Below are 17,589 nucleotides of genomic sequence, written 5' to 3'. Positions count from 1 at the left end.
CCAACATGTTGTTTTTCTGCCTGGAGCTACAGGTAAGGTGAATAATACATATGAGAAGTTTAAGTTTAAAAGTTACTTTTTAAAGTTTTCTGACCACAGAAGGCTTCAACTCACAGCTTGGTTTTAAGGCTGTTCCTGGCTAATGTCCGATCACAGGAAAAGAAAATGGACAAAATGGGACTCACGCTGGCAAAACTATTGAAACCTGTCTCCAACACAACATCTCGGATCGAGCTGTTGCACTCGACGGGCAGACCGTGTTCAGAGCCAACCGAGCACAGGACTACAGCTGGACGAAGAGATGTGGACTTTGTGTTTGTAACATCGATGCTTGGTGCTCACTCACAGTTAAAGATGATGTAGATGACGGTGTTCCCCAGATGTTGAACTTTTGATATGAAGATGCCGACAAGGTAATAAATTACCTTGGGTTTGAACTGAAGACTTCACTTTGGGCTCTGGGAAATTGTAACATGTGGGGTTCCAGCTGCACAGTTACAGTTACTGCATTCACATATGTGACTAGTTGAACTGTCGTTGCTTTTCGTTGTGCTAAAGTCTTATTTCATTTATTTTTTTGATGCTAAACTTTAGAAGAAAACATGTTACGTTGAAATGCTGTTGTGACAAATGAAAACACGATGTGTTGCAGTTGCCCTGATGGACTGTAGTGCAGCTCTCATCATGTTCCTCTTGAGTCTCACGCGACATCTAGTGGTGAAATTCGATATTACCGTTCTGGTCTTTAATCAAATCAGTTTGACAATGTTTAAATCAACCCAACCCTAGTGATGTGCATTTTTCAGAATTTTTTTAATACATTTTATAGACTCAACAAGAAAGTCATCGTTAGTTGCAGCCCTACTTTTGTGTGATAGCTTCACACTATCATGTCCCCACCTTTCGAGGACATGACATGACCTAAACGGTGACTAAAAGCAGAATGTAATCTGCCTCTGAGCTGCTGCCACACTGCTCTCTGGTCACCAGCAGCCCAGAGGCCACGACCAGACCGACACGACAAGGATAAAACATGTCAAGGGCCGATGTGTCTGCAACCAAATGGCTATGAAAGAAGAGACATATAAATAAATCAGCAAAGCCACTCCGGTCTTCAGACTTGTAATATGTCGAGAGCAGTGCGGTTTCCTGTTCAGATTCTACAGGACAAACAACATAAATGAGCGGCTTTCAGAGCCTCTATCAGCTTGTGCCAGTGTTGGGCCCGCTGCCTGTTTTTAGCAGGGGGGGCACAGATGCTGCAAATGAATGATTAATCACCCTAAATTCTGTTAAAAAACAGAAGCATCAGCGGCAACATCAGCAGCCGCACGAGGAACTGCAGCAGCAGCAGCAGCAGCCTGGGAACAAAAACAACTCTCATCTGAGATGTTATTTTCAGCAGCTAGAAGAGGGCTTTACTTCTCGTTGTTTCATTGTCAAGTTTGCATTTTCACCTCAGTATGATAACGAAATGTCCCGACCCAGCAATGTGGAATAAACCGATAAAGGAATGAAGAGTTTGTGTGTCTATTTCCACAGTATGTCTCAATAGTGCATCTTTGTGCTGAGGACCCAGAAACACTTAGCTGGATCCATTGTTGGGATGTGACCTCTGACCCTAACTTTTGTCTGCATGTAAATTCAGTAATCATGGGAGTTTATTTTGCTGTTACCACTGAGTGCACAGCTCTGGAAGAATTACTACAGCTTATTAATTATAATCTATATAATAATTTTCATCAGTCCTGAAGACACTGTATTTTCCAAAATAACTGCTACAAATGTCTGACGGGGCAGGAAACTTACGGATAAAATAAGTCCAGGCTTTTATCTTCCTCACCTCCTCCAAAAGAAACTAGCAAGGGATGTTGGTTGCTATTTTTCACTCACGTTAGTTCCCACAGTGATGGCAACACATCATACAGACAACAGGCAGCTAAGTGAAGGATGACTGACTGCTGACCTCGCACAGCTGATCTGTTTTTAAATCAGTACTGTGTTGTAGGTGTGACAGCGACTAACGAGAAAACATGCAGCACACACAGACGAGGTAATTACAGCACGAGAAGTGGATGAAGTTTAGTAATTATTTAACTTGTTTGCCATATCGGAATCAATCTGGAACAAATTTGAACTCAGATTTAATTTGTTCAAATAAATTAGAACTCAGCCCATTTAGTCTGCAGAACTCGTGTTATTCTGTTCAGTTACAGTGATCAGCTGCTTCACTTGAGTGACAAACAATCTCCGAACCTATCGGCTATTGTTTGACGCCAATTTAGCCTCTGGGAGCAATGGCCAATGTTTCAGGGCTTCCAGTGCACTGGGTCAAATATCCAGATCACAGATATTTGTATTCATCATTTACGATCCGATTAGCAAAGTTAGACACGGGAATGGAGTTGGAGTTGAGGGACGACTTCTCTAACTGCGATTGTTTCAGAAGTAGCAAGTATACGCAGAGAAAAGCTATCGAAAAGCTAAAAAATCATCAGACAATAACAAGTTAAACGGACTGCATTTAAGACAATGTGTTCTGTCTTTTTTTGCTCTCCACACGGACCGTTGACTGCCAACAAGCGGTGGCTCAAGACAGTTGTGTTTGACAAAGTCAGCAGACGCACTCCACAGCACACGCTGCTTTGCTCAACGCAGCAAAACAGCTCTGTGGCACGGCACGAACCGCTGGAAATAATGGGTTTCAGAGCGCAATAGTGCCGATGTCACATTCTGTCTGAAAGACCATTCACATGTATCCATTTTGATTTATGGTGCTGAATCCAACATGCTCCCACTCAGATGGTTTGGTGTCATTATTATCCATTTAGCATGGCTCACTAATGTTCCCTATTTACTTGAGCAATGGCAGCAACAGTAGCCTATAGCTTACTGATGCAGACACTTAGAAGAACAGGTCGTTTTGGGAGGTTTTCTCTTACAAATAAGCTTAACCAACCTCGGGGCTCATTTAAAAAGTATCTGATTGGCTTTAATTGTTTGCCTTGTTAGACTTTGTTTCAGCAATGTTGCTGCATTTTTGAGATCTCAGCAATTTACTGACAGGAACGATGGCCAGAATGACCAAAGTCATAATAAAAACCAGAATTTCCTTTTTAACCTGTTACTTGACAGCAGCCAGAGTGTGTCTATCACTCAGCAGCACCGGAGAGGAGGCGAGAAAAAGCCCCGCTGAGTGTGAAGCACAGCCCTCCAAAGAGCAACCACTGCTCACTGAATTAACATGTCCCTCTCCTTGGCGATCAATTCATTAAGCTAATGGATTTTACTGTCAGATACACCGCTGTAATTGCAAGAGGTTGACTCTCTTCTAAATGAGATGCTGTGAAAAATATAAATTTTCACCCGGTGTAATTGGATAAGGGAAGACATCCCAATCATAAACCAACAGGGGGTTCTCTACACAATTCAATCATCAATATCTGATCAGAGCAGCTGTTGTCAGCATCGTTACAGCCCGGCTCTCTCTGTGAGCACAGCACCGTGAGCTCATTACAGAAGTCGGCTCACCACTTTGGTGAAGGAGAAACACGGGGAGAGAGAAGTCGTAGAGGAAGCAACGTAATGTGCCTCTTGTTGACAATGAAATTAGCAGGAAGTCGGCTTGTTTCTCACACCTAGTCAACACTGTTCATCGTCTGTCTTTGACTATGACGAGCCGCCAGCTAAAAATCAGCCAAAGCAAGATGCGAGCGAGGCTGGAAGCTCAAGACTGGAGGGGGGAAGAAATAGAAAACGCTGATGAAACAGTGGGAGGGAAGGAGTGCAGAGATGAAAGGGAGGTCACAGCAGCAAGTGGCCAGCAGATGTTGCAGCTATAAAAGGTCATTTGTAATTCATTAGAGAGGGTGTTGAGCGGGGGAAGCTGGACTAATGCCCGCACAGACAAGCTGGACTCATACTGGCCTTTTCCGGTAGGTGTTCCTTCTGGCTGAGGACAGTTCAGAATCTGGATTCTGATCAGCAGAATTTATTTATTTATCGACAATCAGACACCAAAAATACTGACACCGATATTTGGAAAAATGCTAAATACCGGCTCTGATATCCATCACACCAACAGTTTCTCACCAAAACTCTGATTAACAGATGTGCTACGGACCTATGGACGCTCCAGTAATTGTGCACGGTGAGCTAGGATGTTTCTCTTTGGAGACTCTTCTTCATCTCGACTGTGCGTGCAGGATAAAAAGCTGTGTCACTCAAAAACTATATGACAGTTCAAAGCAGGGGTGGGACAAAATATCGATACGGCAATATAACGTATCACTTCCTCTTGCGACAGGAAAATCGATACACTGGGGACAAATATCGACATTTTTATTAAAACGTGCACTCAAAACAGATTCCCCTGACAATCTGAGTTACCGGTGTCAACTCAGAAGTGTGTGTGTGTGTGTGTGTGTGTGTGTGTGTGTGTGTGTGTGTGTGTGTGTTCAAAAAGCACTAACCTAAGACTCTTTTCACTTTTTAATACATGATTTCTCTCCATTCACGTCAAATTATGTAAAAACTGACAACAAGACAAAGTGAATAAACACATAATCTCTGAACTTTGCAGTTTTAGGGATATTTTGTTTTCTTCAGTTAGACAGATAACGTGATGTATCATCAGCTTATCTTCTTGCAACTATGTTTATGAATCGTGATACTTTTCCCATGATATCGTATCATAGGTAAATCCCTGATTCTCACCCCCAGTTCAAAGAAGCACCAGGAGCACAGTTCCTGTTCAGTGACGATTTTGTGCCTTTGTGTAGATAAACTGCTCTTTTCAAAAGCTTTTGAAAATGGATGATTAATGAATTTGCAGCCACACTAGCAGCTCTGTGAGGTTGTACGTCTCTCGAGTTATAAGCTAATGTCAGCATATAAGTGACGCCCGTGGGAATCTCATCAGTTTTGCAGGTTTTCGCGCTTACTCGACAAATTAAACAAACAATATGTAACTTCTGCTAGTGGTCTCTCTATCAAAACAAAACTAAATATGTTTGCTGAGTGTTGTGTTGTGGAGGGCCGGGCTCTGTCGGATTCAAATACACAATTTCTTCATAAATTATTGTGATGATGATGTTTTACTTATGACAAATATTTTGACTTTATTCTCATTAATATCTGATAAATAATGAAGCAGACTGTTGCAGTATCCTTCACATATAAAGTATAGACCTGCTAAATGAAGACTGATAACTACACATGGATCATCGTGGTAGCTCATAAATTAGAAGTTGGCCATTCGTTCCATATGCAGTATTAGCGGTAGTAAAACTGCAGATTAATCATAGCTGCTGCACACATTAAGAGTATCAGTGACGGGAGGCCGCGGCTTTGAGCTGCTGTCGCAAAGAACTGCTGAAGTGCTCAAAGCAGAAAAAGTCATAATGATGCCCGGTTGGAAGAGGATCAGTCGGCACACCACACTTTAAAAAGTCAGTGAGAAGTGTTGGTGGCTAAACAGCACTTTTCTCCTCAGGCACTTGATCACAACCAACCAATTAGGTGTTGTTTACCAGGATGCTCCATCTGCATCTCTCTGTGTGACCAAACCAGCACCAGGCTGCTGTTAATATCCCACTCTACAAAATTTACAACCCACCAGAAGCGTACAAGTCACCATCAGTTAACACAAAAACCTGTTTTGGTTTGAACAGTGTAGGTTAGTGTAATTACTCTGTGAGGCTGCAGTGGAAGCAAACAACAGATACGTTCAAGGTTGGCATTTGCACCAAAACTGGTATGTCACATGACTTTCAGGGGAAGGTGGTGGCGTTATCACAAACCACAAGGCTGCAGTTAGACTCTGTGGGGAGATTTCCAGTCTTTTAAGCCAAACCGCGGTCTTTTCTTCTAACCTTAACCAAGTGGTTCTGAGAGAAAATAAACAAACTTCAAGTTGCAACATGATTTAAAACTTTAAAAGCTTCTTCATCTGTGTTTTCTGCAGAAATGTGTTTTAATTCTGGCGACTGGGTTTGAGGGTTTACTGATCTGAGAAACTTAACTGTCTAACAAACTGAATTTCTATCACTTGTTGTTTGTTGTTAAATCACTGAAGGATGAGGAGGAGGATTTTTTTGTTGAACTCTTGAATCTTTATTTTTGGAGATTATTATTCATAACTTATTAATTCCTAATTACTCACCCTAACCTGCAAAAAAGCCACCAGGACAAAGTCAAGCTGCTGATGTCAAATAACTCTATATTTCTAAATCCACAAAAAGAATGTGATGACTGTTGTCAGGCCATAAAATCAACGATCTGTTGATCTTTACAAATCAAGATGCAGTAGTCTAACAATGGCACAGCCGTCAGTGCTGGAAAAGAAAAATGTCGATCGTAAAATCGAGTGGATTTGGAGAATCGTGAGACCAGAGGAGAGAAATGAGGGAGAGAGATGCAATAAAACTGCACAGTTAGTATCCAAAATATATTATAGCAAGAACAAAACTAGCTCCGATAAAGTGAAATACCAGTTGACCCATCAACCCATCGCCATCTTCAGGATCTGCTGCCCGGACCACATAAAACCTTTGTGCCTTTCTGTGCCATTCTGACCATTTTCCAAAAGTTTCCAGACAGAACAGTTAACCTTTTATCTGACCAATTATGGCGGAAAATGAAGAAAAAACATGTTTTTACAACTGAATACTCTTTGATTGATGTTTGGAATTAAAAAATTCAAATAAGCCTGCCATGAATATAGTTTTAGTCCTGTTAATGATCAGAGTTGGACGATCCTTGCTGGAGTGAGATGGCCTTTTTTAAATATCCAGTATGAAGCCATTGTGGTCAATCAGTGGTTCACTCCTCGACCACAACTCTGTAAATTTTAGTAAATCACCCGAAAGAGCTGCTAACCCTGCAGAAGTAGTTCAGAGTGGCTGGAGAATTGATTTTAATTTTGACCATACGGTCTTGATGCTGTTAAGGAAGTTCTCCAGCTTTAGTCAACGTCTGTAAAAACCTGGTGCTTAAAGAGAAATTGTACTTCAAAGTTGAAAGAAGCCTCTTTGGCGCAGCTCCTTGGACGCGGATGTATATTTTCTAAAATCAATACATCATCCTCTTTTGCTGATACGCAGCAAATTAAAGCATCCGGATGAAATTTGCAATCCATACAGTCAGTGATGATTAAGTTGTCAGAGGTTCTGGTCCTCACGGTCCACCATTTATTAATATTCTCCTGTAGTCGCCCTCACACACCTACATTTTTTCCTCATTTTGTCCCGACTTTGCAGTGAGTTTTTAAACGCCCAGCACAGCAAAACGAATCAATCACTGATTTGGCACAATGGCCAGAATTGTCCTTTTTTGAAATGAATGGTAGTTATCTTTGCTGACCTGTTGCTGACAGTGAATGATGATAAGGAATAAAGTGAGCTTGACACGGTCATTAATTTTTAGAGGGGCCTTCAGTGCATCGCTTCAGGGGACCAGATACGAGTGTAAAACCCAGCGTAGGCAAGAATCCTCAGGCTGATGAAGATGCAATCTAAACCAACTCAAGTCACAAGTGGTCGTGCTGAGAGACGAACTCTTAGGTCCTGAGTGGAGGACAACACTTCAGAAGCGACTGGCAGTCTTTGTGATTATATATCACACAGCTAATTGTACACAGATGAAGGTAAGCAATTACAGTATCATGCCTGTTTAATCACCGTGTCACCAGAATAAACTGACTCATTTGACTTATGTGTCAGAATCTCCTACGCAGTTATAATACACAGCTGTAGTGTTGAGTGTACTGGGTGACGCTGTTGCTAGTATTTTTATTCTAAAGCTGCAGACATTCGCACATATCTTTATGTAAATGTCACTTGTATAGCACTTCGCCGCAGGAAACTTAAGCAAGACACGTAGATTTTTTTCCTGTCTGTGGACGGTAGGAGCCAGGAATCGATCAGCCAACCCTGCAATCAGTGCACGACCCACTGAAAAACTATAAAACAGAAAACTATGTAATAATGCTGCTGTATGATCCATTTATTAGATTCAACCTTGCAAAAGAAAAGTGAAAAACAAGCGAGAATTTATTAAATTTTTTTCTGTATCCACCAAAGATTGAAAAGACGTTTGTCTTCCTGTCTTCTGCTTGAAAAAGAAAATCTAATAAGGAAACAAAACGTTACTATGACTTCTACTACTTATATTTCTGATACTACTAATACTTGACGTGCATGATAAGCAGTAATGAAGAAGTCAAGATCAGGACTGTTCTCTAGTAACTAATTCTTATTAACAGTTAATCATTTAACGGGTTTTCTTGATTTGCTCCTCACTAATTTCTTAATGGACTTATCATTAATTTATAATTGGATGTTCTATAAAACTGGATTAGGAATTACTTTCATTACATTCACTTATGGTTAACTAGCAATTAGTTCCTCATTCATTACACATTTGTGCCCCAGTAACTAATCAAAACTTTGTGCACCCTATTGTCAAGTATTAAATTGACTACTTTCACTATAATACAATTTCCTGAGTGTGTACGTGTATATATATATATTTTTTGTGTGTGTGTTGCATGAAGGAACTGCAACTCTCATTTCATTATGCAACATTGCGTTGTATAACGACTAATTACCTTGATAAAACAATAATTACTAAAATGCGTATATTGGTCGCATATTTGCCGTTCATGTTGTCTTACTGCCACGCTGTCGTGACTTATTGCGACTTACTGATACAGTACAGAACCATTGTTAGTTTTACAACATGAACTTTTCCTACGATTCAAAATGTCTGCCATGAAGAAGACCTATTATTAGCAACATTGCAGGTGCACATTAGTTTTACCTCTAAATAAAGCAGCTGCTAATCTAGAAATCTGATTGTCTGACACCTCCTGTGTGAAACTAAGTTGCTTTTAATATTAGCAATTACTTTGGTGAGAATAATGTTATCATAACTGTCAGGACCAATTGCAACAAAAATACACTTTAACTACAGTTTTCCCTTCAGCACGCCGATGGGAGACTTTCAAGTCTTTCGTACTGCGCCATATGCCACCGCTAGGCACGTAATCCATTTTATCTACCGTCACCATCGTCGTCTTCATCATCAACTTAATCAAACATCATTGTCGTCATCATCATACAATCTCCCCACCGCAAATATCTGCATGAGTGGCAATCACTGCTCCAGCCAGCCTCTGAATGTTGATTAGGCTACCCCTGCCACTTGATTGCAACAGACCTCATTCTCTCTCTCTCAGCTGAGGTCCTGTGTTCCCCCTAATTGAATGTCTTGTTAGCCCAGTGCAGTCACCACATCTGCTGCCTAGTGAGACATAACCCAAAGGTATGGCTCCACATGTCTGCACCAGTTGGTATATCTCTTTCAATAGGGGATGCTTTACATCCTGTAAAACAGAAAAATCTGTATGTATCAACCAAATTCTCTTGTTTAATGGCCTTTTCCAAGACTGTCCTAAACATATGACAAGAGCTTCAGATTCAGATACAGCTCAAAGTTTGAGGCCAGAGTCCAGTTCATTCCTATGTAAACTGCTCAGGTGGTGCATGAAGACAAAAAACGTTCTCAGGTATAACATCGCCATCTTCCACATAAGCCTAGCTTCTGCATTGTGCGACCCATACAGCATAAGCACTGGAGACCTCCACCGGCTCTTTTCAGACTTTCTAATTGTTATTGGACTGAAATGGATCAACTTTGGTGGTTGTGATGCTCAAAAAAATGTATAAACTGTTCACAGCGGCTTCTAAACTTGTGGGAAAAAGAGTTTTTGAGGCAGCGTGCACAACGTGATGTTGCAATGACACGGTGCGGCCGCTATGTCGAATTGACTTCAAAGCCCAGCACTATTTCTGGGAGCTTGTTTGGGAATGACATTGCCATCCATAGAGCCACGCTGCCGGCACACAGATGAGTTTATATAAAAGAAAACAACCTAGAATTGCCGCCTCGCAGTTGTATTCCTGCACATACAAGTCGCTGTTCCTCAGCAGTAATGGACTTGTACATTTCTCACTATACTTGACATTTAGTTGCACTCTGATCACAGCGATGTTTCATCGTTCCTTCAGAGTTTTGCTCTCCTGTATTTGAAAAGCTTGAGTATCTCGACTGTGAACATAAAACATGATGTAACGTAAAGAAACCAGCGAAGAAAAATCTCTTCAGCATAAATGCGACTACCTGCTGGTGAGTGATTTAGTAAGTAAGGCGGCTGCCGGGCCTCCCCGGGCTCGCTGTGACCTGTACGCTCTACAGAAATTGTTACCTCTCCAGCTGGTGCTCAAGGGCCAGTGAGAGAGACTGCAACACCCCAGATGGATGAATGAGGCTGCACACTCTCACAGCAGAGAGAGAGGCTGTAACTTCCTATCCCAGAAGCCTTGTGCACTCATCTGACTCCCCATTCTGTCTCTATCATTCTGCTGCTTTGGCTTTCGGGGGAGGCAGAGGCAAGCCAAATTGTAATGCCATGCCTCGAGGTCAAAACAATGAGCAGTTACTTTGTGTTGTGCCGCTAAGTGGCCTATTCCCATGCAGTGTGACCTGAGCGCCCGTCCACACAGATCTGCTGAGTGAAAACATTAGCACGCGCGCTGGGCAGCCTGCCTGCACTTCAGTAATATAATCAGCTTGGTGTTCAGCCAGCGCAGACATTTAGGGCAAATGTTGAGTCGGTGCGACAATAAAATTGTGGTCAGCCTAATGAGATTAATTCTTTCCGGTGTGGGCTTTCCATCAAGGCCGGAGGATTCGAACTCAAATCATCTGCAGTCAAGGAAATAATACAGCAAAGCACCTGTTGCAAGAGACTGTTGATTCAGTAACTCTTTAGATTTTTACCCAGAAACAATCTGGCTGAGGTGAAATTCTCTCTCTGATAAAAGCCTCTAAGTCACTCAAGTCTTATTCACAAAGCACTCAGCTGTGGAGTGCGTGGATCCATATATTGAGCAGGTCTAAGATTTAAAAGACTCTCTTGTTGCAGCAGCAGCTAATCAAAACCACCAAATAATGTATTTTTTCTCCTGTAGCTTGAAATACATCCACTAAGCTGCACAGTTAATTATGTGCAGCAGCAGCTCAGAGTGTGGAATCATTACTTTACGCTCATTCTGCGATCTATAATTATTATCGGTCGCTATTGGTGACCAGTACAGACTTCAACAGGCTACATTTTTCTCTCTGAAACACACATCAACCCTCCTTTCCCCCTTAAACTACAGTATGATGGGCTGTGACTGACCTAAGCAATGAATACACACTCTCACAATAGTATATTAAAGGAAGTGTCATAGTTATTGGAGTAAATCTGCAACGATTAATTGATTCATCTGTTTGAGTAACTTTTTAAAAAGAAAAGTCCAGATTCTCTAATTCCAGCTTCTAAAATGTGAATATTTTCTGCTCTGTGCTCCTCTGTAACAGTAAACTAACATTTAATGACTTCATCTTGGGCTTTAGGAAACATTAATCACCGTTTTCTGGCAAACAACTAATCAAGAAAATAATCAACAGTGAAATTAATCATTAGTTGCAGCCCTACAGCAGAATCAAACTGTTTACAGGATCAGTGATTTTGCTGGGTTCGTGTCCTTCATCTCTGTCTGTCTTTCCCTGATATTGATGCTTGTGAACAACATATCAATACTGAAATCATAAAAAAAAAGAAACCTTGCTGTCCAAAGGTCTCCATTTTGTTAAGTAACGTCTGGCTTGCACAGACTAGATCTTGTGTTTATAGTCTGAATTATTACAAAGTGCTACTTTTGCTGCAACAAGGCCTGGAGAGTTAGCCTTGTCATTCAGCCCTGGTAACATCAAACACAATTTTAAGGGCTGTCCACACCGAGAACGAGAACTATGACAGTAAATATAATGATAGCCATGTGAGCATCCACACTGATGATCGATGACGATCTGTAAACACTGGTGTTAAGCGGTAGCTGTGAGCTCCAGCTGTGTGTGCAGCTCAGGAACACGTAGGATATTGATGACCTCTTACTGCTGTATGTTGTAGAGAGAAACACAAAGGAAACCAGAGGAATATGATGAAATCCTTCAAAGCCGCATGATGCTGCTTCCAGCAAACAGTGATCTGCACCAAAAGTCCTGATCGGAGCACTCTTCAAATTCTAGTCATACTTTTGTATAAATCAGCATAAATTATCCTTCTGAAAAACTGACGTTTCACAGACTGTTTGAGAGAACGTCTCAGGTAAAATCACAGGTTTATTTTTGTATAATCATCATGTCGAGATCCCAAAGATATTGTTCACCGCTTTCCTTGTGGTGTGACTGATTTTTAAAACGGTCTATTCGCAGTTATAGTTTTAGTTTCTAGCTTTTGGAGTGGACGGCTCTGAACATTATAATCAGTCCAAAAAAAACCATTAATTTTATTGGGGACCCACTCAAATAACCACCTGTGGACCCCCGGGGGACTCACTGCATTGAAAATCTATCAACATCACTGCAGGATATTTAACTTTGGTTTCATTAGGGACAGATCTGTTGTTCCAAACACCAAAGCGCTCCTCCTTCTACTTAACTCTGATCTACAGGCCGTATTTATTTCTAAAGCCGTCTGATTGTTTTGTTATAATCTAAGTTGGACCAGCAACATTGGTTTCTATCCACGGTCCTGTGTTGTGTGCTGCACTGTATCCCGTCCCGGCTCACTCACTCACAGACTTCATGTGATCACAGCGAACACTTCAGGAACAATAAAGTTACGTTTCATTAACGTCTGCACGGCCTTCAGACTGATGCGTCTGTATCTGCTGCATCACATTTGACCACTCTTTCTTTTTTTACCTGCCTTTCTGAAGTCCCACAGCTGGAGCACTTCCTTTCAAAACGACCTGGTCATCTGCTTTATTGACTTCATTCGGTGGTAAAAGTATTTTGAAACTCATTCAAAGGTTTGTGAGTAATGTCTTAACTTCACTGCTGTCTTTAAAAGGTGCCACGGTTTGATTTATACGCAGCGCTGTCAATCAGTTGTAAGAACAGATGTCGCTTTCTTTTTGGAGGCTTCGTTGGATATCTACAAATAAAGACAGTCTTTGCATGTTTTTAAAAAAAGATACAAGTTGTTCTGCAGATCTGAAGCCGGTCTGGAACACTTTAAAGTTGAACAGGATTAATCACCTTTTGATAAAGTACACATTTCTTCATGTGATTTCTTGCTTCGTTATTTGCTTCAAAACAACTTCTGCAGCGTGTGAAAAATAAATGTGTTGAGCTCAGATTATGATGCTCTTTGTTACTCAGCGAGCTATTTATACAAACACTCATACCATCTCAGATGACCTTCTATGAAAGAAATAATGGAGACAGAACTGAAAAATACTGCAGGAAGAAGGGAACGAGAGCAACAAAGACGGAGGGGCAATTTTAACTTTACAATAGCAAACAATTATTGATGACATTGAAGCCTTGAGCTTCAAAGTGTTTTATTTATAGGCATCGCAAATTACTGCGAGCAGACGGGGGAATAGGGTTTTTTTTTTTTTTTGCAATACTTGAAGTTTTTCGAAATCAGGAAGGATGACTAGAGGGCCTGAACAGACGCAGGGAAATCACAGGGATATTAAAGCGAGAGGTCGATGAAGGAGCTTTACGATCTGAGGCTGTGTGTAACATGTAACTGTCTCAGAGGAGAGACGAGATGATGGAGACGGGCATCGCGTCCCTGGCAGGACTTTCTAGAAAGCTTCCTCGGTGCCAAGATGGAGCCATCTTGTGGTTTGCTGGAGGAGAGGGTGATTATCTCATGCAGCTTCTCGGGGGGGAAAGAGTCAACTTTAACTGAGGCAGATGGAGATGGAGCTCGGAGCGCCTGCTCGGTGAAATGCTGCATTATTCTTCTTTTTTTTTTTTTCTCACTATGCTGGAGGCTGCAGAACAAAACACTTCATCCATATCTGGATCTTAAGTATGTGTTGAACTGGTGCTGCAGGAGAAAAAAGAAAAGGACGGCTCCTTTCAGAATGAATTATCTACTGTTGGAACAAAGCGACACCTACTGTACTCGTGGAAAAGAAATCGCAGAGTCAAACAAAGGATACAGCTCCGTTTGAGTGCTTCTAATTACACATGTTTTGGAGTTTTTACAGATAATGCGGTAATACCTCGGTCCCCTTCAATTCAACCAAGGCATAATTATCATAATTCAGGCTCACTGGATCTGTAACAGCCAACAGCTAGGACAACAAAACGTTTCAGACAGAATCATAATCTCCACTTTGATGTGAAAGTTGAGCTGAAATGAAAAACGCCTTTTTAACCGTTTTAGATCACATCCACGGCCACGTTGTGCAACTACTTACCAATTTAACAACAGTCAGCATCCAATCATGTCCTCATCCTTTAAAACAAAAATGTCACGTGTGCTGATGTTTTTTCCTGTGTTTTTTTTTTTTTTTATGCTTACCTTTTTGTTTTTGCATTTGACTTTTTGATTTTATATTGTTAAAGTTTTGGACTATCAGCGTATTAATAAAGCTCGCTTCTTGTCTCAACCTGTCTGCCTTTTTGTTTATCCCCGACCATCAGTCTTCAACTGAGCTTACATTTCATTTCAGAGCGACGCAGCTGACGAGCAGATTGTTTCTGGGGATGGCTTCTCACTGATTACCGCACAAAAACACAAATTTATATCTGTATTCACTGATTTGAGGATAAAACTGCATCATCTTTTTCTAGAGACAATATTTTCTGCTTTTCCTGCTGATGTCCTCCGGCTGCTCTGCCTGAACCCTCTGTGATTTACAGAGTTTCCTGATGAACAGATGGCTTCACTTGTGGCTAAAGTAACAGCGGCTAACTGTGGCTAACTGAGTTCAAGTGCACACGGTCAGTGTCGGGACACAAACTCAGAGACCAACTGCAGCCAGTTTGACGACGGGGAATCCAGTACCGAGGTGGTTTACAGAGTTAAGCTGCTGTTCAACAGTCACCTGTTACTGGTGTGGTCGTGCAGCTAACATGAGCCGTCCTGTTGGCCGACTAGCGTTAAGACGTGTGTTGCCGGCAGCCAAACCCAGCAAGAAAACCACGTTGGTACTAGACTGGCAGCTGTCGGCCTCTTTGCCAAGTCCTCTCATCACTTCATCAGCTGTGTTCCCTATGTGACTATTTTACAGAAACATAAACAGGCTGACGCAAATAACACTCCGCCTTCATGGAGGCTTCAGACGATGAAACTGAGAAACATTCCTGAATCCGTCTCTTAATCCAGACCCGTCCTCCATCCAAGTTTCATGGAAATCTGTTTAGCAGTTTTTGTGTGACCCACCGACCAACAAATGGTCGCAGGTCAAAACTTAACCTTCATAGCGAGGTAATAAAAGCTGATCCTCTGGTATCATTAGGAAATATGAATACAGTTAATCACCAACATTTTTGATAATTAATTTGCATTTTTCAAGCAAAAATCTTTACATTTCACAAGCTCTTCCTCAAATCAGACTATTTAAACAGGTTTTCTGTCTTTTATGATAATAAACTGAATATCCTGTTGGTGAAACATAAAAACAGATGTTTGAAGATGTCATCCTCACGATGTGATGGACGTTTCCTGCCTGTTTTATAGACCAGACAATTAGCCAATTAATCAATAAAACTAATCAGCAGATGAATCAATGATGAAAATCATTAGCTGCAGCCCCTAACTTAGAATACCAACGTGTGAATCCCTCAAGGACGAAACATTTCAACTAATTAAAAAACTAAGCAACAGTTTCACTGCTGTGCTGATAAAATAAAATCCACCTGAGAGACGCGTTCCAGATTTTACATTTTTGTTTGCTTTTCTGTGGAAGAGGGAAAAATAAAGTTGACAGAAAACAGTGGAAAAAACAGTTAATCTACGAGTCATCGGCAGCTGTACTGGTGATACATTTTCCCATATAAACGATAAACTAGTGAGCATCGTTGAGTTTTCTGACTGCTGGTGAGATGTGAGAAATAATTCATGGGCTCTGGGAGATTATATTGGATGTTTTATCAGCACAAATCAATCCAGGAGAAACTTAAAAGAGATTATCGGATAAGGAGAATAAGCCTTACTTGCAGCTCTAATATGTTTGCCAATATTTTCTCCAGAGCAAATTCATCAGGAGTCGGTTTTCTTCCCCTCCTGCTGAGCTACGTTACATTACATACCATCAGATCCACACAGGTACGCAGGTATAATCAGGTAAACTCTGACCTCCTCCTGTCTGCTCAGGGAGAGTTATACTCTATAAGACCTGCTGTCAGTGTGACAGGATGTGATGAGGACTCACATCAGCTGGAAGCAGCACTGTTAACCCCCTCAGCTCCACACAGAGGTGGCGAAGGTGTGCTCTGCTCCATCTCTGCTTTCTAATCCACTTTAAATGTCACCTTGAGAGAATCGAGCAGCCGTCCTGTGCATGCAGAGCAGCCCTGGGACGACATGTGGAGGCTTGTTGATGCTGACACTGTTACTCTGCTAATGCACATGTGTGTCCACAGTGGATACAAAGAGACACGCTGCAGAATGAAGCTTACTCTGAAACTCTGACACAGATTTCCTTCAGGATGATTTCGCCTCTGAGGCTGCAGGAGTTCAACACTGAGATCATTTCTGTCTCAGGCAAAGGCTATAAGGGACCCCCTGGAGTGTCCCGAGCCGGTCCCCTGTCACGGACCCGCATGCTTATGAGTCGTGAGGTCAAACCACCACCACGCTTACTTTTAAACCTCCATGCGCACCGCACCGCACCGCACCGCGCTGCCAGCCAGCCAGCCAGCCGGCCGGCCACCGCTCCGTCTCCCGGCGGCAAGCAACAAGAATCTCGGTGAGAGAGAGAGAAAAAAAATCTGCATGCAACACGACATCCATGCCTTCCTCCCGCAGTAAATCATCTCCATAAAGTCACACTCACACCTCTGCACGCGTGCACGCCTCTCATCATGGATAGTACAGAAGAAGAAGAGAAGAAGAAGAGAAGAAGAAGAAGACGGGACTTGCACAATGGCAGTACCTGTAACTCCACACTGTAGCCCTGGTAGAAGTGCGTCGGGAACACCGCCAGCTGATGTTGCACTTGGAGGGAAACTGTGTAATCCATTAACCAGAGGATGCTGGAGAGCGGCGCGCTGAGCGGGAGACGCGTCCACACTGTTGGCGGCAGTACTACACTGTAGTACGGTCCGCCGCTGCTCTCCGCCCCGCTGCGCTCCCATTGGCCGCGCGGCGCTCATCAGCCGCGTCAGTGTCGCTCGAGGCAGAGCAGGAAGTGGCAGCTCAACATCAGCAGCATCATCTGTCTGTCTGTCTGTCTGTCTGTCTGTCTGCAGCCACCATTCACACAGAGAGCAGCCAGGACCAGAGCCCAGCAGGACAGATTACATATGACTAGCTAAAGTAATAGATTACGTTACAATATCACTGTCTGCAAAGAGTAATTTATTACTTATTACACTACTTTTTGTTCACTTCAAACAAAATGCAATTTATTACATATTACTAGTTAAAGTAATATATTATGTTACAATATTACTGTCAGCGTAGAGTAATTTATTACTTATTACACTGCTTTTTAGTTACGTTCAACA

At 42.0% G+C, this 17,589-nt stretch overlaps 1 protein-coding gene across 1 annotated transcript in view; it reads right to left on the bottom strand.

Annotated features, from left to right (window-relative positions):
* Positions 1-17,102, bottom strand: part of zmat4a (zinc finger, matrin-type 4a) — a 107,771-nt gene extending 90,669 nt beyond the window's left edge. Inside the window, exon 1 of the mRNA XM_073466918.1 lies at positions 17,016-17,102. Coding sequence (XP_073323019.1) covers positions 17,016-17,102 — 87 coding nt within the window. The remainder of the gene's footprint in view (positions 1-17,015) is intronic.
* Positions 17,103-17,589: the final 487 nt, after the last annotated feature.

This window comes from Pagrus major, chromosome 5 (assembly GCF_040436345.1).
Source record: "Pagrus major chromosome 5, Pma_NU_1.0".
NCBI classification, from domain to species: domain Eukaryota; kingdom Metazoa; phylum Chordata; class Actinopteri; order Spariformes; family Sparidae; genus Pagrus; species Pagrus major.
This window is presented reverse-complemented; position numbering and strand designations above follow the sequence as displayed.